Genomic DNA, 26,158 nt, shown 5'->3' with positions numbered 1-26,158 from the left:
GTCAGCCCATCACTATTAGTGCAAAGGTTTATGTCTCTCTGCTGTATTATGTGTCCTGCTCCTGCTTGTTAATGTTTTTTTCAGGTTCCACGGAGCCCTATTTATCTATTATTTCACCCACCTGTCCTTTGCACACAAGCAGGTCCAGATCATGCAATTTAAGAGAGTTTCACATCAGAACTAATGAACCAAACTTTTTTCATGACTGAAGAAGTACACTTTTCCAAATCCTCCAAGTAAAGGATAAGGAGTCTTCGCTTGGTCACCTCTTGAAATTGTGACTTTATTGAGTAACTACCGTAAGTCAGTGTAAACAAGGACGATCTTAGTTAATACTTGGTCATACAAGGTCACCTGTTTCCTATCCTCATCCTTCTATGCTTACCACCACATACCCATCCCTGCCATTGGGAATACCATGAGAAAATACATTCCACCTTCCTAGCACCCAAGTTTACATAATCAGTTTGTAAACTAAGGGATTTGCATAGCTGGGCATCTGGTTCATGGACTAGAGTTTGAAATTCATACTCATTCATAATCCAGTGTATATTCTGAATGGGTGGTTTTAAATTGGATTCTGAAGAAAAGGAGCAGATTTTAATGGTTTTACAACCCCTAAGCTTTGGAAATTTCTCTTTCCATCCAGCAGAAATATTCAAGTTGCTTATCTGTCTTAAATTGCTGAAGTGTATGATCGTAAATTAATTAGACGTGCAGGGACATGGCCTCTGTTCTGGAATTTGGTCTCTGTATTACGTGAGGAGATGAAAGACTCAGGTTCAGTTTGAATCATGTTGGTAACTGCCTACTCTTTTGTTCTTATTCATATGGGTTTATAGTGGTAGGAATTAAATTCTTTCAGGGTTCATCACTATTCTTGGTTGACTCTTTGGGCAGGGAGAATATGTCAGTAATCCTTTTTTCCTATTTCTCACAAATGCTATAACTTACCTCTTGAGTGTGCCGGCGACTGCATGGATTGTCTTCAATATAATAGAAAGGCTCTCATGTGCTTTTTGGAAAATGCAATGTCATGAGGCAATATAGAAGAAGAAAGTGAACGTCAATATGTGTTGTCTTTGGGGACTTGAGGATGCCTGATGCCTTGTCAGAAGAGGTTCACCTGAAGTGGTTTCTTCTTACTCATCGTGGGTTTGGGTTGGGAATCCTGGCTGATCTGGTTGCCTTTCAGGTGAAGGTGATACATTGTAAAACTTTTAGAGTACCTGAAAAATTTTCTCCTTAGAAGTTTTAAACCGCCGTAGCAAATATAATTATAATGAGGACGTTGTCCTGTTTATTATGTGTCAGGCGCTAAGTTTTGCCCTTTACATACATTAGCTCATTTTTTAAAATATCTTTATTGGAGTATAATTGCTTTACATTGTTGTGTTAGTTTCTGCTGTATAACAAAGTGAATCAGCTATACGTATACTTATATCCCCATATCCCCTCCCTCTTGCGTTTCCCTCCCACCTTCCCTCTCCCACTGCTCTAGGCATTGACATATATACATTAGCTCATTTTATCCTCACTGTTTCTCATGACAGTTATTCCCATTTGCAGGTTAGGCAAATGTAGGCCAGAGAGTTGAATTCACCTCTCTATGCTTAGTATGAAGTGGAGGCTGGGATTCCATCCTATTTGTCTCCAGAACCCTAAACTCTCTCTAAATTTAACTTCTTTGGCATATTTCAACCAAATGAACTGTTTTGTTCAGTTAAAGGCGGGGTGAACAAAGGATGGCATTACCCCTGAATCTAAAGAAGTGGGATATAGTAGATGTTTCAGAAAATGGCTATTAATAATGAAAATATTGACACCGTTAAGTAAAATGGGAAGGCTTTCACAGGGAAAGGTTGAAGGGTTCAGATTCTACAGATTCTGTAAGGTGGAAACTGAGAATAGTTAAAATGACATTGTGAATTTCATTCAGAAAAGAAAAGAAAAGTGTTCCCTCCCCAGAAGAAGTGCAGACAGCGAGTCCCTCAGTGGAAAAGACCATATTCATGGGCCAGTGCACACTCAGTCACAACCTGTGAAAGCTTCAGAAGGATTAAAGGCAAATTCCCTCTGCTGACTGTTGGGCTCAGATTTTCTCTCTTTTCTCTCTGTTTTGTAAATTCACGAGTTTAAGCTAGGTACGATTCTTTTGCAAACAAAGAAAGTATAAGAATTAAAGTTGGCTGGGCAAAGACCGGAACAAAAGCTCGAGATGATGACATGGTGTATATTTATGTATAAAAATGGATTCAGCAATATATTTTCCTTCAAAAATTTATTGTTCTAGTGCTGTTAGTAAATGCTTATTAAATTTAAAAAAAAAAAAGAAAGAAAAAAATTAGCAAGAATATCACTGGACCTTCTTGCAATGGTATAGATGTGTCCTTAGGTGAATTATGTCTCATAGTCATATGATACTTACAGATAATCATTTCATCCCGTTCTTTCAAAGAATAGGTATTAGAGGATCAGACTGGTTTCCAAGGCCTAACCAAAAAAAAAAAAGATTTTACAGCAAGTGAGATGCTTGTACCATTAAAGCATGGACTCACGAAAAACTCCTGATTTGGAGCAACTGAGGTCCAGAGCAGCCTGTAATTTGGCAAATTGCCGTTTTGACAGATGGAGTGCAAAGCAAGCAGTTAGGAGGCGTGGGTTATGCATCCTGTTGGGTGGTGTGCTCAGGAAACCAGTGGCTAACATACTCTCACAACTACCTGTCTGGGCTTCATCACCGTTTCCTACAGAAGTGTGCCATGTACTGTAAGCCTGGTAAAATAAGAGGTAGCGGTGCCAGATCTGTAAGGCTGGTAAGTACTGGAGCCTCGAGGGAAGGGGAAGAGACTAGATGTGTGTAAAAGACCTTCATCTTTACCTCTAATATTTTTTGCCTAATCCCTGAATTAGTTTAACCACCGCCTAACAGTACAATTTGAGATAATTGACACAAACAATATGAACTGTTCAATTATTAACTAGTATCTAAGTTGCCTACAAGCCTATATTCCAAGAATACACGGTTAGAAAGGAAAAAAAAAAAGAGTTGGAAAAGCACAAATAAAATAGAACTCCCTGATCAAAAGAACAGGTTTAGTCAGGCAGATTCAAGTTCTAATGCGTCATTTATTACCCCAGTGACTTGAAACAAATTAACTTCTTGAACTTTAGAATCCTCACGGGTAAAATGATGATAGTAATGACCACATTTAGGACATACTCAATAACTTTCAGGTATTCATGATAAAAAGAAATATAGTGGGAAGGGAAAAAAATCATCAATAAAAGCAACAACAGTGTGTCTTCCCCTCAGTCATATAGCCCAAGTGAAGAGGAGAAAAAAAAAAAATCTATCAGTTAAAATCAGGCATCAGTGTTTTGCACATCATTTTTAAATCACAGAAGTCTAGAGGGTCCCTCTTCTCCCAGTTGTCTGGTTTTCATGAGGTGGGATTTTTCTGTTTTAAACCCAGCTGGCTTGAATCCTCCTTCTTGTTTTCTACCCAAATAAGGTGTAAAAAGTTATTGTGTTGGTGTGTGACAAGTTATCAGTTTGGTTTTTGTTTTGTTCTTTTATCACTTGTTTGTTTTGATTGCGTGATCTAATCTTTCTAAGCAGGGGAGATTTGGTTCATTCCTCTATTGGTGTATTCCCCATCAGGGTGGACAACTACCTGGGTGGCCAGGTCTGTGCTGCAGAGCCCCCCTTGCCCTATAATGAGCTATTCCTTGTTCCAGACAGCACGTTGGGCTCCCACATCTGAGTTTTATTGTCCAATATCAGCTTCATAAGGATTAAAGGGGGTACCACAGTTTCCCGCTACTTGCTGCTGGGCCTTACTTTATCGTGTTTTTCAAACTCTTCTAGGGAAGAGGGCCGTTATTTCTGGCTCTTTCAAACCATCCACAAGGAGATAACACACTTGAAAAATATCTTGTAATATTTCTACAGGTCCAGTAATCTATCATTCATCTAACCATATCGATTCAGCACTTACATGGAGTTAGCCCTCTCAGTAGAGGAAATAGAGGATTTCTGAGGAAGCAGCTTAGTGAAGGAGCTTGCAATGAAAGAGACTTGATCCAACCCTGATGTTCACCATGGATAGTGGTGGGCAGGTCTGTGCACTGGGAAGCCTGATGTTTTTCAGTGGAACTCTTGAGTGCAGACCTAAAAGCACCACAGTGAGGGATGTGTCCTGTGGATTTCTTTACTTTTTATTTTTCACTTAAAATAAATGTTTATCATTTATGTATTGTTTCACAGACCAACTCCACAGGTTGATTGGAGCAAAATGGGAGGTGATTTACCAAAGGAAAGAGAAACAAAAGAAAATTATGGCAAAACTTTGAAGATAGAGAATGTCTCCTACCGGGACAAAGGAAACTATCGCTGCACAGCCAGCAATTTCTTGGGATCAGCCATTCATGATTTTCATGTTATAGTAGAAGGTACGTTTCCCACGTTGATTTATTTTTCTTCTATTGAAAAAACAAAAAAGGAATCCATATGTAGTCGACCTCTAATGCATATATGTTAAAACAGGTAAGCTGTTTCAACTTTTAATTCTAGAGAGAGCAATGGAATATATTACACTTCAATTATCAGGTTTGTCATTTACCCCACAAAACCACATAGACGGGACAAATGACAAGAAAAGATCTCTGGTTAGGGACTGAACACAGTTGACTTCCATTATTTATTTGAATAGTCACTAAACCTAATCTCCTATATCATCATATTATGAGAAGAAAAATTTATTTTAATATATGTGTGACACTGCATAATATGAAATCTTAAAAGAAGTAAGCCTTACCATGGGAGAACGTATGATGATGGGCCTGGAAGAGACCTTGGACTTTCCCAGTCCTTTCATTAACGTCCTGTGTCCTTGCCCAATTTACTTCACCTTTCTGAACCTCCATTTCTTCACCAATGAATTGAGGGAGTCAGACAAATTATTGTCTTCTTTCCTATTTTAGGAATCCATATCTTGGGTTCAGATAATGTTTCATATGTTACTAATGGGGAAAGAAACATAGACAGTATGGTGTAAGTGTTATTTCTCTGTCAAAAGGTCCAGAAAAACACGTTATATTCAAGTCAACTTTCTGTAAACAAGGCTTTTGAGCAATAGAAGTTGGGCTCTTGTTTGTTGTACTCATAGAAATAAGTAGGTGATGATGTCACCATTTAAAAAGAAGGTAAGCCACAATACGTAGATAGCAGGGTTCTGCCTGCTGGGCAGATGTAAAGGTTACCCAGTCATCCTGTGAATTTGATTGATGCAGACTATTTTCTGTGGTTCTGATCACATTGAGGTTTCTGTGTATGGTTTGGTTGACTGTATTGATCAAATTAATGGGATGATTACTGCATTTGTACTTATTTAGTGCCGTGTAGGCTTAACTATTGAAAGGAGTGGTCTCCTTCAGGTTTCCATTTATTGAACTGGTGCTCTAAGTCTTCCATTTTTATTCCAATAAAGTTCACCTCTTAAAGTTTCATTTTGCACAAGGAATGCCTAAGCAAAGGCCCACTGTTTTAATTAGTGGAACAAAAAAATACTCAGACCCAAATTATAGTCACAAGTAAATGTTAAGATAACTGTTTTAATCATGCTGCTGTTTGGAAGAGCAGCATATTTCCAAGACCTCTCTCACAATGTGTGTGACTGGTTAAGTTAGGAAGAATGAAAAACCAAAGAGGAGAATATCGTTTCCCTGAGTTCAACACAAGCAAAACCTGTATAGGAGAAAGCCTAGTATTATGGATAAATATCAACATTTGCCAACAGTGACATATTCCTCTGACATTAAATTATTCACTAAGAAATTCAGAGAGGAAGAGTTTGGCAGATTCATTTTTTTCTCTAATTTTAGTCATCGTTTGATGCCTGTACATAATATGGCTATACCATGCAACAGGGGTGTGTTTCTGTAACCCCCTGACCCAGCCCCCCGCCCCCGCCACCTCCAGCACATACCCAGGAACCGGACAGGTCTCATTGTTAGCTGCTCCACTCCAAGTTGCTGACTATTAGAAATCCTTCCAGATGGCTGGAACATTGCTACGGTAGCTGAATATTTTAACAATCTGGCCATGGTTTTCTTGACTGTAAGACTGAAGCTTTCAGAAGAACTGCAAAGGTTGCAAAAGGAACAAAATCAAGGATGTAAAATTAATTACACGATTTAAAATGTTGACTGTAGGACTCCAAAGGAATATAGGTTTCCCGAACAAATTGTACTCACTATTCATAAAACAGCTATTAGCACTATTGAGATGTAAATAATGTTTTTATGAGGAACATTTAATCCTTTATCCTTAATGAGAAACTACTAAATGTGCCCTCAGTTGTATGTTTCAGGAGTTTTTCTTCACACATGAGAGTGAAAAGCAAACTGAGCTCAAGATGTCTTTTTTCTGTTAAGTGTGAAAGCAGTAAATATATCCTTCATTAATCATATGGACGGAGGAATTCACTTTCATTCAATTTTCCTCTGCCTTCCCGCACCTTCTTCTTTCCCTTTCTTTGTCTCTCGCTTGGACACTCAAATTAAATAACAAGGATTAGCCATATAGGAAAAGAGCAATGTTACCGTGAACTTTGAAAATCTAGCCCATTCTGAAAACACTCATTGTGCTTAAGTAAAAGCATGTATTTTCGTGTATTCTCTATATCTGTGATACTTCTTCTTTATTACTGAACACAAACTCCGTAATTTAGGCTACAACATTCTAAGTAGGAAAACAAACTGCACTTTCAAATCCTATAATATGTATAAGCAACAACAGCCAGGATGTCTTGATGAGGCACATCTATCCTTTCTAGGAATCCATGGTCCAAATATAATATTACACATTCAATGGAAAGAGATCTATAAAAATGGCATCTAAAAGTTTCTAAATCCAGAAATCAAAGTATGACCACAGTCGCATTTCCACTGATTATATAAAGTCACATTACAAAAGTTTACAGCACAAACATTGGTATCATGTAAGGCTTTTGAAACTTAGTAAGTATAATAGGAAAGTATTTATACATAATTATATACCCATAATTTTGCTGCATTTTAAAAAGATGTCATGAACTCAAATGCAATTCAGTCACTGATCTATTTAAGGAAGCCTCATTTTCAAATAAATTTATTTCCAAAAAGTTGCAATGAAATTCAAGTTTGCTGAACCTAATAATTTTTGATTTGTTAGACTATAGATATTTTATAGAAATCTGTTATAAGAAAATAACCTGTGTTGTATGTTTCATAGGTACCATATTTCCTGTTTTATTTTGTTTTCCTTCTAGTGAAAAACATCTCTTATTACATTCTAAATGTTCAGACATTTGCGTCTCAGTTTTGAGCAGTGTGAGAGAATTTTATCATCTTATTTTTTAATTTACAATTATGACTAAATGAGTAAAGTTTCAACATAAGTTGTTTTCATCAGTTACCATAGATCTTAGGATAATAGATACAAGACTGGGATTCAATGATGTTCTTTTCTCTCAGAGTTTTCCATTTTAATCATTCTTCTCTCTTGAGCCCTTTTTTCATCCTTTCAAATAGATCTTACCTGTCAGGAATAGAGTTGCATGTTCCAGCCTCTGGAAAAATCTGTTCTCTGTCCCTGCATGCCCTTAGCCTTACTTCAGCCACCAGACATCTCCTGTCCTGTAGCCGGTGTCCTCAGGCTCACCATGCGTCCTATTGTCAACAAAGTAGCAACGAGGTTAATATGTTCAATCAAGATGTGAAATTATGAGATTGTGAATGACCAGAAGTCAGTGATTCCCTCCTGTCCAAGGCCCCTTTCTTTTACTCTGTGCCTTTTTCACCGGAGTCTTTGGGGACCAGTCATTTCAGTTCAACTCAGAATTACCCCACATGCATCTGTTCTCATTGTGCCGGTGTCGGGGAGAAAGAAATTTTCCTCTTTCCTTCTATTTTGCTGTGGCTCATCTAAGAATTAAATTGACATGAGACAGATTAACAGGAGAAAATCAAACAAAAGTGTAATAGTATGTATACATGGGAGAGAGCCAGAAAAACTGAGTAACTCACCCAAATGGCCAAAGCCTCATCTTAAATACCATCTTCAGCTAAAGACAAAAGAGGATGTTTGGCACTTCTAAGGGGGAGAGGACAGCATCTCCAAGGAAGGCTGGAGCTGGAAGAGCAAATGTTTGGTGCACAGATGTTTGCTGGGCCAGACAGAGACAGTGGGACACAGAGAGGACTCTAATCTCTAGGCCCTGCAGAGCTGCCCCTACCACAACTAGCCCATGTTCTTGGCAGATATTTCTGTAGTAGCTCTCTTCCAGAAACAGGCCTTCTATCTGAACTATTTTAGGCGGTTAGGGGGGAGGTCAGAGTTTCTTCCTGAGTCTTTCGGGCCTTGATTGTTTTCAGCTCAAAATAATCTGCATGCCAAAGAAATATTTTGGGGTGGCAGATTTTGTTCCCCTATACAAAGCAGAGGAGTCACCAGAAAGAGAACAATTCTGCCCTGGCTCTTCAGAGATCACTAATCTAGTGATCTAGTCTAGGTGCTCTCACTACGGATCCCAACTGTGAGATTCTCAGTCTGGGCTGGAATTGAGAGCAGTGTCATGACAGGCCCAAGAAGAAGATGCTCTGAACAAAACAGGCGTGAAGTCCCTTTCACCTTGCACGGCCAATTCTACCTTTGCTCAGCAACAGCTTAATTCTTCAGGAGAAACAGGGATGAGAAGCATAAAATCAAATTTCCAAACTTTTATAAACAAAGCTTATGAGAAAGGGGTTCAGGTACAGTTGAACGACGATTTCTAGTGAATACCCAAAACCTCTTGAGTCAGTTGATAGCTGTTGGGGAAGCGTGGATTTCGAAGCAGAGAGTGAAAGTTGGTAAAGCTATGTGGACTTGGTTCCTATCTGTGATCCAAATTAGTGAAATAGTAATGAGTTAGAAATAACACCACGTTTACTTCAGAGTCTCGGTGCTGATCATCCAGTAGGTCTGCAGGTCCATGGAATGGCAAGAACAGAAAGTGGGGCTTCTTTTCCTGGTGACCCTGGGCAAGTTAGATGACTTCTCCAAAGCTCAGTTCTCCATCTGTAAGGTGAAATGGTTGGATAAGATGGTCATTTAAGCACCCTTTACCTAAGATCTAACAGTAGTAGATCTCAATACAGATACCGAAGGGTTAATGAACTTTGTAGGATGAGAATAGAAATGGAGATCTTGATTTTATTATAAAGATTTAGAGAAAGGTCATAATTACATGGTATCCTTTATTATTTTTATTGAAATATAATTGACATATTACATCATTTGTTTCAGGTATACAACACAATGATTTGATATTTGTATGTATTGCAAAGTGATCAGCACAAAAAGTGTTGTTTTCATCCAACACCACATAGTTACAATTTTTTTCTTGTGATGAGAACTTTTAAGATCTAATCTCTTAGCAACTTTGAAATAAACAGTACAGTAGTATTTATCCATTATAGTCACCATGCTATATATTATTTCCCCATGATCTCCTGTATTTTTACATGCTCTGAAAGCAATAGTCTTAGTTTTCTACTGTGAATAAGAAAAATTTCATGTTTTCTCTCTAACTCAAATGTTTAATTTCACTGTGGTTGTATGAAAAGACCAAAAGAAAGTAACAGTCACATAAAAAATGCAGACAAACACACAAAAACTAAAACCCTTCACCTAGGAGGGTCATGTGCAGTTTATAATTTGGACTACTGCATTTTAAACTAAATGACTAAATATTTACAAATTGTAGATTATGAAGACTCATGTATAACTTGGAATTTAACAAGTCCATACCCTGTTGAATAATTACAAAGCCATGTCTCTTGCTCGGACTTAAACTTGCCAGGGATATTTGTATATTTTTGTTTTCCCTGGTGAATTTATAGACTTTTTTTTTCCCCACATAATCCCTCTTTTCCTTAAAAAATTGTTTAAATGACATTTTTCATTTTATACATATATGTATCTTAAAGACTTTCCTTTCCGACTAAAAACGGAAATCCAGAAATGTCTTGGGGAAAATAAGCAACACTTGATGGGAATTACTACCTGCTGGTATTGTGCAATTTTCTCTGAAATCAAATTATCCAAAGCATCCACACTTTAATATGAATCTTTTCTTCACTCCTGACATAGTAATATACTTAAGGTGACAAAACGTGACAGTAATGTTTGCACTAAAGAATGTCTCCTGCTATACTGAAGCACCACTTAGAATTATAAGATTGGAGCATTAGGGCATAGAAAGATGCAAGTATATGATTTAAATCTATCTTTTCCTCCATTGTTTTGAAGGCAAAAAGGTAAATATTGGTTTCAGGATTCCTTCTCCCACCCCCTTGCAAAAAAAATTTCTAGGAAGTAATGTCTCCCAAATTCTTAAGATAGATAATTAGATATGGACAGATAAATACTATAGAGTCATTAATTAAGAAATATTTAAAATAACGGCTGAACATTTTGATTTCATTAAAAATTTTTCAAAATATGTTTCTTGAATATCAGCCACTTTGGATGACTTGCACTCAATAAACTTCACATGTTTACCCCTCCTTCATTTTCTGTAATGAGATAGATACTTGTGTAGCTAAATAAAGTGACTGTAGGTAACTGTTTTTAGTGTGTTGATTTTATTATACATGCTAAGATTCCAGATTGCAACACACACACACACATAAAAGCACATAAACACACAAACCCTATTCCAGGCAAAAACAATGCCCGTCTTGCCTTAGAGAACATTTATGAAAAACAGCTAGTGTGAAACACTTTGTTGTGTCTGCCATCTGCTGGTGCATACTAGAAATACAGCCCTTAACATTTTTGGACCTTCTGTGATTGAGAAAATGCTGATGAGCTCTTCAGTTTATTTCCAGAGCCCCCTCGCTGGACAAAGAAACCTCAGAGTGGCGTGTATAGCACTGGGAGCAGTGGTATCCTGTTGTGTGAGTCTGAAGGAGAACCTGAGCCCACAATCAAGTGGAGAGTCAATGGTTTCCCAATTGAGAGTAAGTGGAAACAACTGTGAGGCAATGCTGAAGGCAGTGGTTTGCTGGGACACGGTGTTTAGACACCCTCGTTATGGCTAAAGTGGAGTTGGTAAGTGGCTGGATTGACAAGACAGATCTAACCAGGAAATCCAAAATTGCATCTTTCAAAGCAATTTGATTTATGCTTAGATTTATGGAAAAGCCATAAATAATATTTGTTGGGCTATTATGTTAATTATATAAAAATAAGGTTTAAAAAATAAGACAACTGAATGACATAGAGGATGCACCCAAGGAGGAAGGTTCCTCTCCCTGAGAAGAAACAGGTGCAGGGACCTAGTGGTTGAGAGCACAGGCTGCAGTTCAGGACTTCCCTTGGATCCAGGCAACAGGGGCTCCCCACTGTGCTCTGCTCTTTACAAGGACCTGCTATGGCATGCCTGTCTCCATGATTTGAGAAATCCGCAGGGCCAAAGACACATGCAAAGCCTGAACTTGGCTCACTGCAGGTTCTCGACCAAGCTTCAGTACCCAAGACCAGAAAAATCCCCTGTGCAGTCAGCTCTGAGCCCTTCCGAGATGGGCTGGGTGTGGAAAAGAAGGGATGGACCAGGGCTGAAGGCCTAATCTCCCCACTCCACTGTGTTCCAGCATAGAGCTCCAAGAAGTCCCAAATCCTCAATTTGAACCTAGAGCCCTGGTCTTTTTTTTTTTTTTTTTTTTTAGTTTTTTTTGATGTGGACCAATTTTAAAGTCTTTATTGAATTTGTTACAGTATTGCTTCTGTTTTCTGTTTTGGTTTTTCGGCTGCGAGGCATGTGGGATCTTAGCTCCCCGACCAGGGATGTACCTGTACCCCCTGAACTGGAGGGCGAAATCTTAACCACTGGACCGCCAGGGAAGTCCCGTCCCTGGTCATTTTGAATGTCTTTGTTAAAGTAGGATAATAGAACAGATCTTATTGGTCAATTGATCAGCTTGATTTAGAGCATTTACAATATGGAGACATATGTGTGTTGATTCTATTAGTTCCTTTGCCCTAGACCCACTCGTATCAGGGTAGGCATCCTGGTGACATAAAGACCTGGAGTCCCAGCTCGGCTGTGCACCGAAGCTTGGGGAGATTCACGAAACAGCTCAAGATCATACAGCTGGGAATCTCCTGAAGCTTAAGTTTTTAACTGCAAAATGGAACTAATGGTAGTTGGTTGTAATTGAAAGAGATCAATGGTGTCTACCAAGCAGGATATTACTTATCTGTAGATCATTGTGAAAGTTTATAAACTCTGGATCCAGAGGGTCTTTGTTTGCATTCAGGCTCTACCATTTACTAGCTGTGTGATTTGGTGTATTACTGACCCTCTTAAAACCTGTTTCCTCATCAGTAAAATGGGGATGAAAATAGCACCAACCATTGGGGGTTTTTATGTAGATTAAATGACACACATAGAGAATGTTTAGCACAGTGACTGCCACACAAACAACACTCCCAAAGTATTGTTTACTATTGTTTTCACATAGCAAATACTCAGGAAGCCTTCGTGCTCATTGTTATTTTTGAGAAACACATCTGTTTTATTTTTCTTTGTATGACAATAGGTGCAGTGTCAATGACAAGCAGATACTAACCGAACACATTCGATGATGAGATTGAAAATTAAAATGATAGTTATTTTAAAATATCTATTACTCACATAAGCTTATGACTATTAATCTAGAAATTGTCAAATAACAGTATGACCATATCTACTTTCTCAGCAGATAATGAAACAAAATCACTTTCAGTTCTGTCTTGTTATAGCTTTCAGAAGAAAGAATGTGCCTACTTATTTAAAATACAAATACTTTGGCAAAACAATGAACAGTTCTGAAAATTTTCTTTTCTTTTTTTAATTGATACATAATGAACATGCATTATATTAGATTCAGGTGTACAACGTAATTGTTTGTCATTTGTGTATATTGCAAAATGATCACCGCAGTTAAGTCTAGTTAATGTCTGTAACCTTACAGAGTTACTGAATTTTTCTGCTTGTGATGAGAACTTTTAAGATCTCCTCTCTTAGCAACTTTCAAATATGCAATACAGTATTAATAACTATTACTGCCAGGCTGTACATTATGTCTCCATGACATTCGTTTTATAACTCGAAGTTTATACCTTTTTACCCGCTTCACCCATTTGGCCCATCTTCCCACCCTCTGGCAACCACTAACTGTTCTCTGTATCTATGAGCTTGTTTTGTTTTCTGTATTTCACATATAAGTGAGATCATACAGTATTTGTCTTTTTCTGTCTGACTTATGTCACTTACAATAATGCCCTCAAGGTTGATCCAGGCTGTTACAAATGACAGGATTTTCTCATTTTTATGGCTGAATAATACTCCATTGTGTGCATATGTGTGTGTATGATATATATATATATCTCACATTTTCTATTTTTTTTTGCTTTTGTGAATCTGTCTTGTTTTTATTTATTTATTTTTTAACTTTTTATTATATATTGGAGTATAACCGATTTAACAATGTTGTGGTAGTTTCAGGTGAACAGCAAAGGGACTCAGCCATACATATACAGGTATCCATTCTCCCCCAAACTCCCCTCCCATCCGGGCTGCCACATAACATTGAGCAGAGTTCCCTGTGCTATACAATAGGTCCTTGTTGGTTATCCATTTTAAATATAGCAGTTATCTCACATTTTCTTTATTCATTCATCTGTTGATGACACTTCAGCCCTCATTATTAGTTTCCTCAATTTGAGACATTTTTCCTCATCTCTTTAGAGAACAGAATAAGAAATGAAAAATAAGACTTCAGGTAAATCAGAAATGAAAACAACTTTTGTTTATAAAGAATGTTAAGGATGCTAAAATAAAAAATGCAGATTTTCTGGAACATAAAATCATAAAATTTTATATTTGAATAGCACTTGGCTGTTTATGAAGAACATTCACATACTGCTTTGTCCCCACATGAGCCTTTTAAAGGGAGTACGATTATTTATACTTAACAGATCGATTATTTCATTCAGTAATATTTATTGAATGCCTTCTTTGTGCCAGGCACTGGCCTTGTTGCTTGGGAGATAGCAGTGAATAAAACGGACAGTTCCTGCTCTCATGAATCGGACATTCTAGTGGGGAGAGACAAGCAATAGACAAATAAACACATAAATGTGGTTAAAGTGAAAACTAGCTGGGGAAGGGGTGGGTGTAAGAGAAGTCCAGGACCTAGAGCTGCTCTCCGATTTTAAGATAATACTAGTAAGATCCTTGTGGTTATTTACCTTTGAGTAGAGATCTGAAAGAGGTGAGTGATGCAGCTATGCAACTACCTGTGAAAGAGCTTTCAGGGTGGAGAGGTCAGTGAGTGTAAAGACCCGAGGTATGTTTGGAGTGTTGAGGAAAAGCACGGACTGCAGTATGGCTGAAGCCGAGTGAGTGAGGAGGGAGGGGGCAGTGCTGGGAGAGATTAGTCCGGAGATGCAGGGACCATATCATATGTAAAGGGGAAGGTCCAAAAGGGGACTTGGGATATTATTGTGAATAAGATGGGCAGCTCTTGGACGATTTAGAGCAGAAGAGTGACAGGCTCTAATTTATTAACAAAGAATTTTTTTGGCCTCTGAATGGAGAAGCAACTGTATGACTCCAATTAGGAGCTGCCTAAAAGATACTGGGCCCTTGGGCTAGATTGGTAGTAGTAACAGTTAGGTTATGGATTTATATCCAAAATAGAGCCAACACGTTTGTTGATGGATGAGCACATCAAGGCTGAAGACAAACTAATGCAAGATAGCACAGCTGAGTAATGGCAGACCTAGAACCAAAGCCACATTTTTGGAACCCATGTTCTGTGTTCTTTCCACAGCTCTCCTTGCTTCCCTGCCAACAGGTCATAACCATTTATAATTGGGATGTTTGATGACAGTGGGATCACTAAAGGGTTTGAAATCTCTTTAAGCTTATATTTTTAGCAATTACATATCCTTTATATAGAATATTTGAAAATTAAATCAAAATGATTACTATTATTGATTACAAGCCTAACCTTTTTCAAATACTTTGCATCCAATATTTCTGAGCCTCCTAGTGGGCCCTGCAAAGGAGATATTTTTATTCTTCAGGTTGTAGATGTGGCAAATGAGGCTCAGAGATTACATTACTTACTTGATTGAGGACACTACCCGAGTGAATTTAGAGCCATAAATGGAACTGAAATGATTAATTCCAGAGCTGAAGTTTCTCCCCCTATATTCCATTTTTGCCCTTTGAGCTGACCAAAGACAACTTATGTCAGGACTAGTGGTTTTTGTTTGATTAAGAACTTGGCTTTCTAGAATTCTGGAAGCTCCTGGAAGTCTGTATGCCACAATACTCTGCAGTTTCCATACCTATCCCAGAAGGCATCTTGGAGCAATGTTTAATTACTTGTCACCCAAACAGGAGGCCATAGTTTCATTTCTTCTTTTTGTAATGCTATGCAGACTCAGTTTACCATGGGGCAAATGGTATAAGAACTGAACAGGATGATGGGGTTTACTCTGAAACTTGTAAAAACTCGAAGTAGGGTGTGAGAGTACAGGATGAGATCAAAGACACAATTCTTTTTAACGTTAAAAAACTTTAAGAGCTACTCATCTTGACGCTTCTTAAGAGATAAATTGTCCTACGGTATTGTATCAAATTTCTATTGTTGCCATAACAAATTACCACAAATTCAGTGGCTTAAAACAGTGCACATTTATTATTTTACAATTCTGTAGGTTGGAAGGCCAACGCAAGTCTCCCTGGGCTTAGATCAAGGTGTCAGTGGTGCTCTGCTTCTTTCTGGAGGCTCTAGGAGAGAAACCCTTTCCTTGTTTTCTCCAGCTCCTAGAGGCTCCCCACATTCCTTGGCTCACGGCTCCCTTCCTCCAACTTCAAAACAGCAACGTTGCATTTCTCCGACCATCCTTTCATAGTCACGTCTCTCTTTGGCTGGCCATAGCCAGGAAAGGTTCTCTGGTTATAAGGAGCCTTATAATTCCTTTGGGCCCCCTTGGATAATCCAGGATAATCATCCAATCCAGTTAGACTGTGGCCATCTTTCAGGGGCTATTTTTCTGCCATGGGTAAAATGCCACCCAACAAAAATGTTTTCAGTCATTCCAAGAGATATTTACTGACTGCCTCCTCTGTGATAGCTGCTCTTTAGGCACTAGGAACATAGTGTACAACACATAGACAAGGTCTTGCCCCCATGGAGCTCACAGTTAAGTGTAAAGATGTATTTATTTCTTACTCCCAGAGGGAAAAATGATGTATAAGAATCTTAAAAAAAAAAAAAAAAGGTTCTGAAGAACCTAGGGGCAAGACATGAATAAAGATGCAGACATAGAGAATAGACTTGAGGACACGGGGAGGGGGAAGGGTAAGCTGGGACGAAGTGAGAAAGTGGCATGGACTTATATACACTACCTAATGTAAAATAGATAGCTCGTGGGAAGCAGTGACATAGCACAGGGAGATCAGCTCGGTGCTTTGTGACCACCTAGAGGGGTGGGATAGGGAGGGTGGGAGGGAGGGAGACGCAAGAGGGAGGGGATATGGGGATATATGTATACATATAGCTGATTCACTTTGTTATACAGTAGCAACTAACACACCATTGTAAACCAATTATACTCCAATAAAGATGTTAAATAAATAATCTAGTTTATTATGTAATATTCAGTGTTTTCTATGACGTTAAACTTAGCATAGTCGCTTTTTCTTTTTTTTCAATTTTTTTTTTTTTTTTTTGGCTGCATTGGGTCTTCATTGTTGCATGCAGGCTTTCTCTAGTTGCAGCACACAGGGGCTACTCTTCATTGTGGTGCGTGGGCTTCTCATTGTGGTGGCTTCTCGTTGCAGAGCATGGGCTCTAGGCGCGTGGGCTTCTGTAGTTGTGGTGTGTGGGCTCAGTAGTTGTGGCACACGGGCTTAGTTGCTCCGTGGCATGTGGGATCTTCCCGGACCAGGGATGGAACCTGTGTCCCCTGCATTGGCAGGTGGATTCTTAACGACTGCACCACCAGGGAAGCCCATAATTGAAAAATTTTAACATTTGTGCCCCTTATTCAACATTCCTAGCTAATATGTTTCTCTTCCCACTTCTTGTTTGTAGTTTCAGAGCAGGGCACGTGCTTTGGCACATGGCCAAATGCTGTGGGAATGGGGCTCCCCTGGTGGTGCAGTGGATAAGAATCCGCCTGCCAATGCAGGGGACAGGGGTTCGAGCCCTGGTCCGGGAAGATCCCACATGCAACGGAGCAACTAAGCCTGTGCGCCACAACTACTGAGCCTGTGCTCTAGAGCCTGCGAACCACAACTACTGAGCCCTCGTGCCACAACTACTGAAGCCCGTGCGCCTAGAGCCCGTGCTCTGCAACAAGAGAAATCACCGCAATGAGAAGCCTGTGCAGCGCAACGAAGAGTAGACCCCGCTCGCCGCAAGTAGAGAAAGCCGGCGTGCAGCAACGATGACCCAACGCAGCCAAGATAAATAAATGAATAAATAAATCTTAAAAAAAAAATAAAGTACCATAAATATTAGATTTTCTCACTTCCAAAAGATATTTCCAGAATTATACGTGGATAAGCAGTGGGGTAAGATTTATTGCCGAAAAGGTAGAAAACCTGGTCTGTGCTTTCAAGAAGAGTTTAGTCCTCCTGGGAAAATGAAATATATGAGCTATTTATCTGAAGTGGTTAAATAGCAAAGCAGGGCAATTGAAATGAATGGCGTAGATGGGAAAATTGCAGAAGGGCAGAGAAGTGAAACAGAGGAACAACATGTCAAGGGGGAAGATAGCAGTCAGTATTGGTGGACTGGGGGGATCCAGCTGTGTTGGTCATGTGGTTTATGCGGGGCAGTATCAGGACTTCAATTACAAGAGTAAGTGAGATTCAGTTCGTAGTGGGACTTGAGTGCTAAACAGAAAATGTGGAATCTTACTTGTGGGTGTGGGTATGGAGCGGCAGACAGCTAGAGATCAACACATATTTTGGCAATAAATACTCATTTGAAGGACGATTGAAATTGCAGAAGGGTCTGGAAAGCAAAAATCATGGTTGATGTTAAGAAATTCTAAAGAATTGGCTTCAATGAACTCTTACTCACCCTAAACTGGTCTTAAAATATAAATAGTGTGTGACACGTTTAATGAATAGTGTATAAATATTTTAGGTTCTATTTTTTATCACACTGACAGTCTTTAATCTCTTGTAGGAAATCCATTTTCTGGTGATGTCATCTCCCCCAGGGAAATCAGTTTTACCAATGTGCAACCGAATCACACCGCTGTGTACCAGTGTGAAGCCTCGAATGTCCATGGCACTATCCTTGCCAATGCCAACATCGATGTTGTAGGTAAGCATACCTGGGAGCAGACTATTTGTCTGCTCTTTTCTACAGGAAAATGTTCACGGTCATACTCACAAGTAGATTGAACTCTTGGCACATAAAACATGGGGAAAAATCAAAGTACCTTTCACCTTACATTTGAGCATGAGACCTCATACTAAAAGTTATACTTCCAAAAATGTATTGCATTGGGATACTTTCTAATTCAAGAATACGTACTGTGATATTCAACTGCTTTCCCTTATTAATATGGCTAGGATATAGAAAAAAATTAATTTTCTTGTATTACTTATATGAACATTTAAAACTGCATTTATATTGTTTTCCAATAGATGTCCGTCCGTTGATACAAACTGCAGATGAAGAAAATTATGCTACGGTGGTTGGGTACAGTGCTTTCTTACATTGTGAGTTCTTTGCTTCACCCGAGGCAATTGTGTCCTGGTAAGCTGTTACACGGTTTTCTTAAGAGAATGTCAGTTGTATATTGTGCCTTGTTTCTTCATCCATCATTTGACAGGCTGCACTGTGTCAAGTTATTACATGTAGCAAGTGGCTCTGAGAAATAAGGTAGCAAACTTACTTACCTACCTTTCCTGGCACTGTTGACTAGATTTGTAGTATTCTCTCACATGGGGAAATATGGAGAGCCATTTTTGCTCACAAAGGAAAGCAAAAAATCGAAGTGATTGCTAAGACAATTTTATAGGTAGTTTAGGTCTCCATTACGGATATATCTAAGATCATACATTACTGTTGTTGTTTTGGGTATTATCTAAATAATTCTTAAGTCTGTATTTCATTCCAAGTGCCTATGTTTAAAACTTTGTCAACATGTATTTTGAATTTAATTTTGATATATGGGTTGGTATAGTAACTCCAAACACATCATTGTATGAATCGACCATATTTGTTCCTTCACTAGAAAAACTTGGTTAAACTAGTCTTAAATAATTTTTCCCAGGGCTCTGCAGGGCTGAGATTAGAATGAGGAGAGCAAGGCAAGGTCATCCAAGTATAGGGTCAGATTCTGTCTTTATTTAAAATTTGGATATTTTGTTCATTGTGGATTTTTTTGTATTATTTTTGATTTTTAGAAATACCTCATTAAAATATTTATCTTGATGATACTGAGATTTCTTTTTGGCAACCCTTAAATTTTGTCTCTGAGGCAAATGCCTCACTTCCCTTACCCTAGTGCCCGCCCTGTAAAATCTCGTGTGAACAGCAGCCAGACTTTGTCCTTTGGATATTTTCTCTCCAGTAGCCTCTTACTGTGAAATGTATAGGGAGAATCAAGCTGTGGCAGCAAATGCTTGGAAATGAGGGTCAATGTAATCCATGTCCACAGGACAGGAAAGACTTCCTGGCCTATAATATTTCTGAGTGACCAGTGTTCCTCTAGGACAGCAGGAGGTTCAGAATGTTCATTATCTCTTTCAATTACTAGTTTTCCCATTTAGTACCCTGAAGCAATGACTAACTAAAGGTTTCACCATCAGTAAGGCAGAAACTATTTATTAAACTCTGAGGACAGATGCAAAGTGGTACTGAGCGCTATTATAAATACAGCAGAAGCATAGAGCTCAGAGGCAGATTTCCTCCAGTCAGTCTATTTGGGCAGGTAAGATGTATACCTATCGCCTATTTTGGAAAAATTGTGAACTCTAATGGAACATTTCATAAGGTCTGCTAAGCTCCTGAAGAAGGGATAAGACTGAATGACATCAGCGGCCAGTTTGCAAAAGAGTATAGGATTCTATCAAACCCAAATTGATTTCTACTTTCTATAGGCAGAAGGTGGAAGAAGCAAAACCCCTTGAAGGCAGACGGTATCACTTCCATGAGAACGGCACATTACAGATCAACGAGACCACAGAAGAAGATGCTGGTTCCTACTCTTGTTGGGTAGAAAATGCTAAAGGAAAAACAGCAGTCACAGCCAACTTGGATATTAGAAGTAATTTTATTTTGTTTTTACTTTGCATGAATTGTCACATGGCTTCAGTTTTTCATTTTCCCAAGTGAAACAATACGATTTAAGTTCAGGCATCCGTTAAATTTCTTTAGACTGTTTCAAAACTCCTACATTGGGTTTCATCTAAACGACCCTCACAAGAGCTATAGGATATGTCGATGATGTGTCCATGGCTTTATACAATTGTAAGAGGGAACTAGGTGTTCTTGGTGATGGATGACCAGTAATATTTAAAAGTCCCCTATTTTGGTGTATTCCTGTAACTCTATTTTATTTCAATAACCAACTCAATGTAATGTCACCAGTATTCAACTCTTTGAACTAAAAATTTCACAAATAAACTCATAAAGGATCGGTTTCGTAAAGACTCCGGCATGACAAAATGAGGAGGGTTTTGTCCTCTTCTTGAGTCATAAACAGCTCTGTATTCTTTCTCTTGTTCAAGTAGCCTGTTTCATTTTTAATTGCTCCCAGTAGTTAAGTATGTGCCAAGATATGTCAGTGTCCCAAAGAGGAGCATCTCAGCACCTAGATTCAGGCTGACTGGAACCCAGATCCACAGGCATCAGCAATATTTTGATTTTAAAATTGCTCAGAGAACCCTTTTCAGGGAAACACAAAGAATAGAAAGGTTCTATAGTAAATGGAGGGAGGGTTTGTATTTCCTGTGACAGGTCACTCTCATGGCCTGCTACTACCTCTGCTTAGATAACAGGTACATATTTGTTTAATCATCTGTTTTCACTGCTACCTTAAAATTTGTCTCTCTCTCTGCACACACACACACACACACACACACACACACACACACACACACACACCCTTCTTTCCTTCTTTTATTCTTTCATCATATCTTTTTCTATACCCTAAGTTATCCAACATGCCAGCCCCATGGACTATATTTTTAAGGCACATTAATATTCATTGATGTCTACTTATAGTGGATGTCTCCCTGCATTTTCAAGTGGTATATGCAATTTTTAAAATGCTCCTATAACATCAATGAAGATGATTCTTTTTATACTTTATAAAACCAACCTAGATCAAAGATAAGCAACTCCGCCAGGTGAAAGATAATGGGAGTGAAATCTGAAATCCAAATGAACCTTTACGTTCCCATTGCCCAACGCAGTGCTTGGCCCAAAGTGGACCTCAAAACTGCTAGTGGCCAGAGAGAAGGCCAAGTTCATAAACTTTTGGTCTGCTCTAATGTCCATTTTATATGTAAGGGTTATATAGGAATCGTATCCATGAGAATTAAGGGCATACTTTTTACATATGAAAAAGGAATGTCAGGAATGGAATTGAATAAGAGGCTATGCAGCATGAGCGTTGGTCTCTTCCAGTCTTGAGTTCAATTCACAGCTCAGTCCCTTACTAGTTAGAAAATGTTAGTATCCTTACTTAATTTCATTTTAGCCTTAAGTTATCTTCTCGGTAAGGTAGAGATATTAATATTCATAGAATTGTTGTAAAATGTCACAATGAATGTGAACTTCTTCCCAGAGTCTATTTAAATGAAATAAGTGCTTATTAAATGGTATCAATTGTTATTCAGTGGGTTTCTTTAAATTTAGAATTAGGAGTAGGATGTTTAGTAATTCACTTGAAATTAACACAATTTGATAACCTCTTCAAATTTCATGCTTGGAATATCAAAAACTCAATTTTACTAACACTTCAATTTTTAATCAGTTTCTTGAGTAACATATAGATAGCAAATATTAGAACATGATTGTGGAGTTGGAGGTCAGCTCATGAGATTTGGCTTCTGAGAGGATTACCAAGTGCCACTTTGGGGTAAAGTATATCTGCCTTTAATATGGTCCTTAAGAGTAAGGATTATATGTTTTGAAACAATTATAAAGAAACAGACATTTTCCAAGAGAGCCATGGTACCAATGTTTGAGCTTCATATTGTTTTGTTTTGTTTTTTAACATCTTTATTGGAGTATAATTGCTTTACAATGTTGTGTTAGTTTATGCTGTATAACAAAGTGAATCAGCTATATGTATATATATATATCCCCATATCCCCTCCCTCCCACCCCTCTAGGTGGTCACAAAGCACTGAGCTGATCTCCCTGTGCTATGCACCTGCTTCACACTAGCTATGTTTTACATTTGGTAGTGTATATATGGCAGTGCTACTCTCTCACTTCGTCCCAGATTACCCTTCCCCCTCCCCGTGTCCTCAAGTCCATTCTCTACGTCTGCGTCTTTATTCCTGTCCTGCCCCTAGGTTCATCAGATCCATTTTTTTTCTTTCAATTCCGTATATATGTGTTAGCATACAGTATTTGTCTTTCTCTTTCTGACTTACTTCACTCTGTATGACCGTCTCTAGGTCCATCCACCTCACTACAAATAACTCAATTTCGTTTCTTTTTATGGCTGAGTAATATTCCATTGTATATATGTGCCACATCTTCTTTATCCATTCATCTGTCGATGGACACTTAGGTTGCTTCCATGTCTTGGCTATTGTAAATAGAGCTGAAATGAACGTTGTGGTACATGACTCTTATTGAATTATGGTTTCCTCAGGGTATGTGCCTAGTAGTGAGATTGCTGGGTCGTATGGTAGTTCTATTTTTAGTTTTTTGAGTAACCTCCGTACTGTCCTACATAGTGGCTGTATCAATTTAGATTCCTACCAACAGTGCAAGAGGGTTCCCTTTTCTCCACACCTTCTCCAGCATTTATTGTTTGTAGATATTTTGATGATGGCCATTCTGAGTGGTGTGAGGTGATACCTCATTGTAGTTTTGATTTGCATTTCCCTAATGATTAGTGATGTTGAGCATCCTTTCACGTGTTTGTTGACAATCTGTATATCTTCTTTGGAGAATTGTCTATTTAGGTCTTCTGCCCATTTTTGGATTGGGTTGTTTGTTTTTTTGATATTGAGCTGCATGTGCTGCTTGTATATTTTGGAGATTAATCCTTTGTCAGTTGCTTCATTTGCAAATATTTTCTCCCGTTCTGAGGGCTGTCTTTTCGTCTTGTTTATGGTTTCCTTTGCTCTGCAAAAGCTTTTAAGTTTCATTAAGTCCCATTTGTTTATTTTTGTTTTTATTTCCATTTCTCTAGGAGGTGGGTCATAAAGGATTTTGCTGTGATTTATGTCATGGAGTGTTCTGCCTATGTTTTCCTTTAAGAGTTTCATAGTGTCTGGCCTTACATTTAGGTCTTTAATCCATTTTGAGCTTATTTTGTGTACGGTGTTAGGAAGTGTTCTAGTTTCATTCTTTTACATGTAGCGGTCCAGTTTCCCCAGCACCACTTATTGAAGAGGCTGTCTTTTCTCCATTGTATATTCTTGCCTCCTTTGTCAAAGATAAGGTGACCATGTGTGCGTAGGTTTATCTCTGGCCTTTCTATCCTGTTCCATTGATCTATATTTCTGTTTTTGTGCCAGTACCATATTGTCTTGATTACTGTAGCTTTGTAGTATAGTTTGAAGTTGGAGAGCTTGATTCCTTCAGCGCCATTTTTCTTTCTCAAGATTCCTTTGGCCATTCGGGGTCTTTTGTGTTTCCATACAAATTGTAAAACTTTTTGTTTTAGTTCTGTGAAAAATGTCATTGGTAGTTTGATAGGGATTGCATTGAATCTGTAGATTGCTTTGGGTAGTATAGTCATTTTCACAATGTTGATTCTTCCAATCCAAGAACATGGTATATCTCTCCATCTGTTTGTATTGTCTTTAATTTCTTTCATCAGTGTCTTATAGTTTTCTGCATACAGGTCTTTTGTTTTTATTCCTAGGTATTTTATTTTTATTCCTAGGTATTTTATTCATATTGTTATTACTAATTTACCTTCCAAATATGACTCACTGTAACTCATTCAACAAATACGTATTGAGTACCTACTGTACACAGGCTCCCTTCTGCGCTCTGGAGTTACTTGAATGAAACAAAACAAGCAAAGCCTCCACGTTCATGGTGCTTATGTTCGCATTCCACACCTTCATGTTGTTAGTTCATCTATGCATGGGCTTCACCATTTAACCTCAGATTTGAGTTGATAATAAACAAGTTAATAGAAAATTAATTGATTTCCTCTTTATGGTATTTTGATCACATGTCCAGAAGCACTAGAAGGACAATTTATATTATTTTCAATATCCAGAGGCATTTGCTTGCTTACACTCTTGGGAAATTGCTATTAATATAATACTTCTACCCAGGTGCCCTGGCTTGGAAGGAATGAAAATAGTAATGATATGTGATGTTAGGAAATAACAGTGTGACAAACATTGCATGAGGATTTGACTATCAGTGTTGACCATTTTGGTTGATTAAATTGCAGGCACTTGATACCAAAGTAAGCTGTGCTCTATAGCTCTAACTAGTATCTTTATTTTATAAACACAGATGCTACAAAACTTAGAGTTTCTCCTAAGAATCCTCGTGTCCCCAGATCACACACACTTGAATTACATTGTGAGAGCAAATGTGACTCACATTTGAAATACAGTTTAAAATTATCCTGGAGTAAAGATGGAGAAGCCTTTGAAATTAATGGCACAGAGGATGGCAGGTAGGTAAACTATTTTTTTTAATCTTTATTGGAGTATAATTGCTTTACAATGTTGTGTTAGTTTCTGCTGTACAACAAAGTGAATCAGCTAAATATATACATTTATTCCCATATCCCCTCCCTCTTGAGCCTCCCTCCCACCTCCCCCATCCCACCCCTCTAGGTCATTACAAAACATTGAGTTGATCTCCCTGTGCTATGCAGCAGCTTCCCACTAGATATCTATTTTACATTTGGTACTATATATATGTCATTGCTACTCTCTCACTTCATCCCAGCTTCCCCTTCTCCCTCTGTGTCCTCAAGTCCGTTCTTTATGACTGCGTCTTTATGCCTGCCCTGCCACTAAGTTCATCAGTACCATTTTTTTAGACTCCATATATATGCATTAGCATACAGTATTTGTTTTTCTTTTTCTGACTTACTTCACTCTGTATGACAGACTCTAGGTCCATCCACCTCACTTCAAATAACTCAGTTTCGTTCCTTTTTATGGCTGAGTAATATTCCATTGTATATATGTGCCACATCTTCTTTATCCATTCATCTGTCAATGGACACTAGGTTGCTTCCATGTCCTGGCTATTGTATATAGTGCTGCAGTGAACATTGTGGTACATGTCTCTTTTTGAATTATGGTTTTCTCAGGGTATATGCCCAGTAGTGGGATTGCTGGGTCATATGGTAGTTCTATTTTTAGTTTTTTAAGGAACCTCCATACTGTTCTCCATAGTGGTGTATCAATTTACATTCCCACCAACAGTGCAAGAGGGTTCCCTTTTCTCCACACCCTCTCCAGCATTTATTGTTTGTAGATTTTTTGATGATGGCCATTCTGACCGATGTGAGGTGATACCTCATTGTGTTTTTGATTTGCATTTCTCTAATGATTAGTGATGTTGAGCATCCTTTCATGTGTTTGTCGGCAATTGGTATGTCTTTAAAGAAAATTACAGGCCAATATCACTGATGAACATAGATGCAAAAATCCTCAACAAAATACTAGCAAACAGAATCCAACAACACATTAAAAGGATCATACACCATGATCAGGTGGGGTTTATCCCAGGAATGCAAGGATTCTTCAATATACACAAAACATCAATGTGATACACCATATTAACAAATTGAAGGATAAAAACCATATGATAATCTCAATAGATGCAGAAAAAGAATTTAACAAAACACAACACCCATTTATGGTAAACT

At 38.3% G+C, this 26,158-nt stretch overlaps 1 protein-coding gene across 13 annotated transcripts in view; it reads left to right on the top strand.

Annotated features, from left to right (window-relative positions):
* The window catches only part of CHL1 (cell adhesion molecule L1 like), a 207,350-nt gene that overhangs the window by 148,220 nt on the left and 32,972 nt on the right, over positions 1–26,158 (top strand). For all 13 annotated transcript variants that reach the window (XM_007192457.3, XM_057555110.1, XM_057555111.1 and 10 more), the window contains 6 exons: positions 4,271–4,455; positions 10,918–11,049; positions 18,289–18,429; positions 18,756–18,867; positions 20,217–20,383; positions 24,784–24,949. In XM_007192457.3, the coding sequence (XP_007192519.1) occupies positions 4,271–4,455; positions 10,918–11,049; positions 18,289–18,429; positions 18,756–18,867; positions 20,217–20,383; positions 24,784–24,949 (903 nt within the window). The remainder of the gene's footprint in view (positions 1–4,270; positions 4,456–10,917; positions 11,050–18,288; positions 18,430–18,755; positions 18,868–20,216; positions 20,384–24,783; positions 24,950–26,158) is intronic.

This window comes from Balaenoptera acutorostrata, chromosome 10 (assembly GCF_949987535.1).
Source record: "Balaenoptera acutorostrata chromosome 10, mBalAcu1.1, whole genome shotgun sequence".
Lineage (NCBI taxonomy): Eukaryota > Metazoa > Chordata > Mammalia > Artiodactyla > Balaenopteridae > Balaenoptera > Balaenoptera acutorostrata.
Note: the sequence above shows the minus strand (reverse complement) of the source record. Positions and strands in the feature narration are given on the sequence as shown.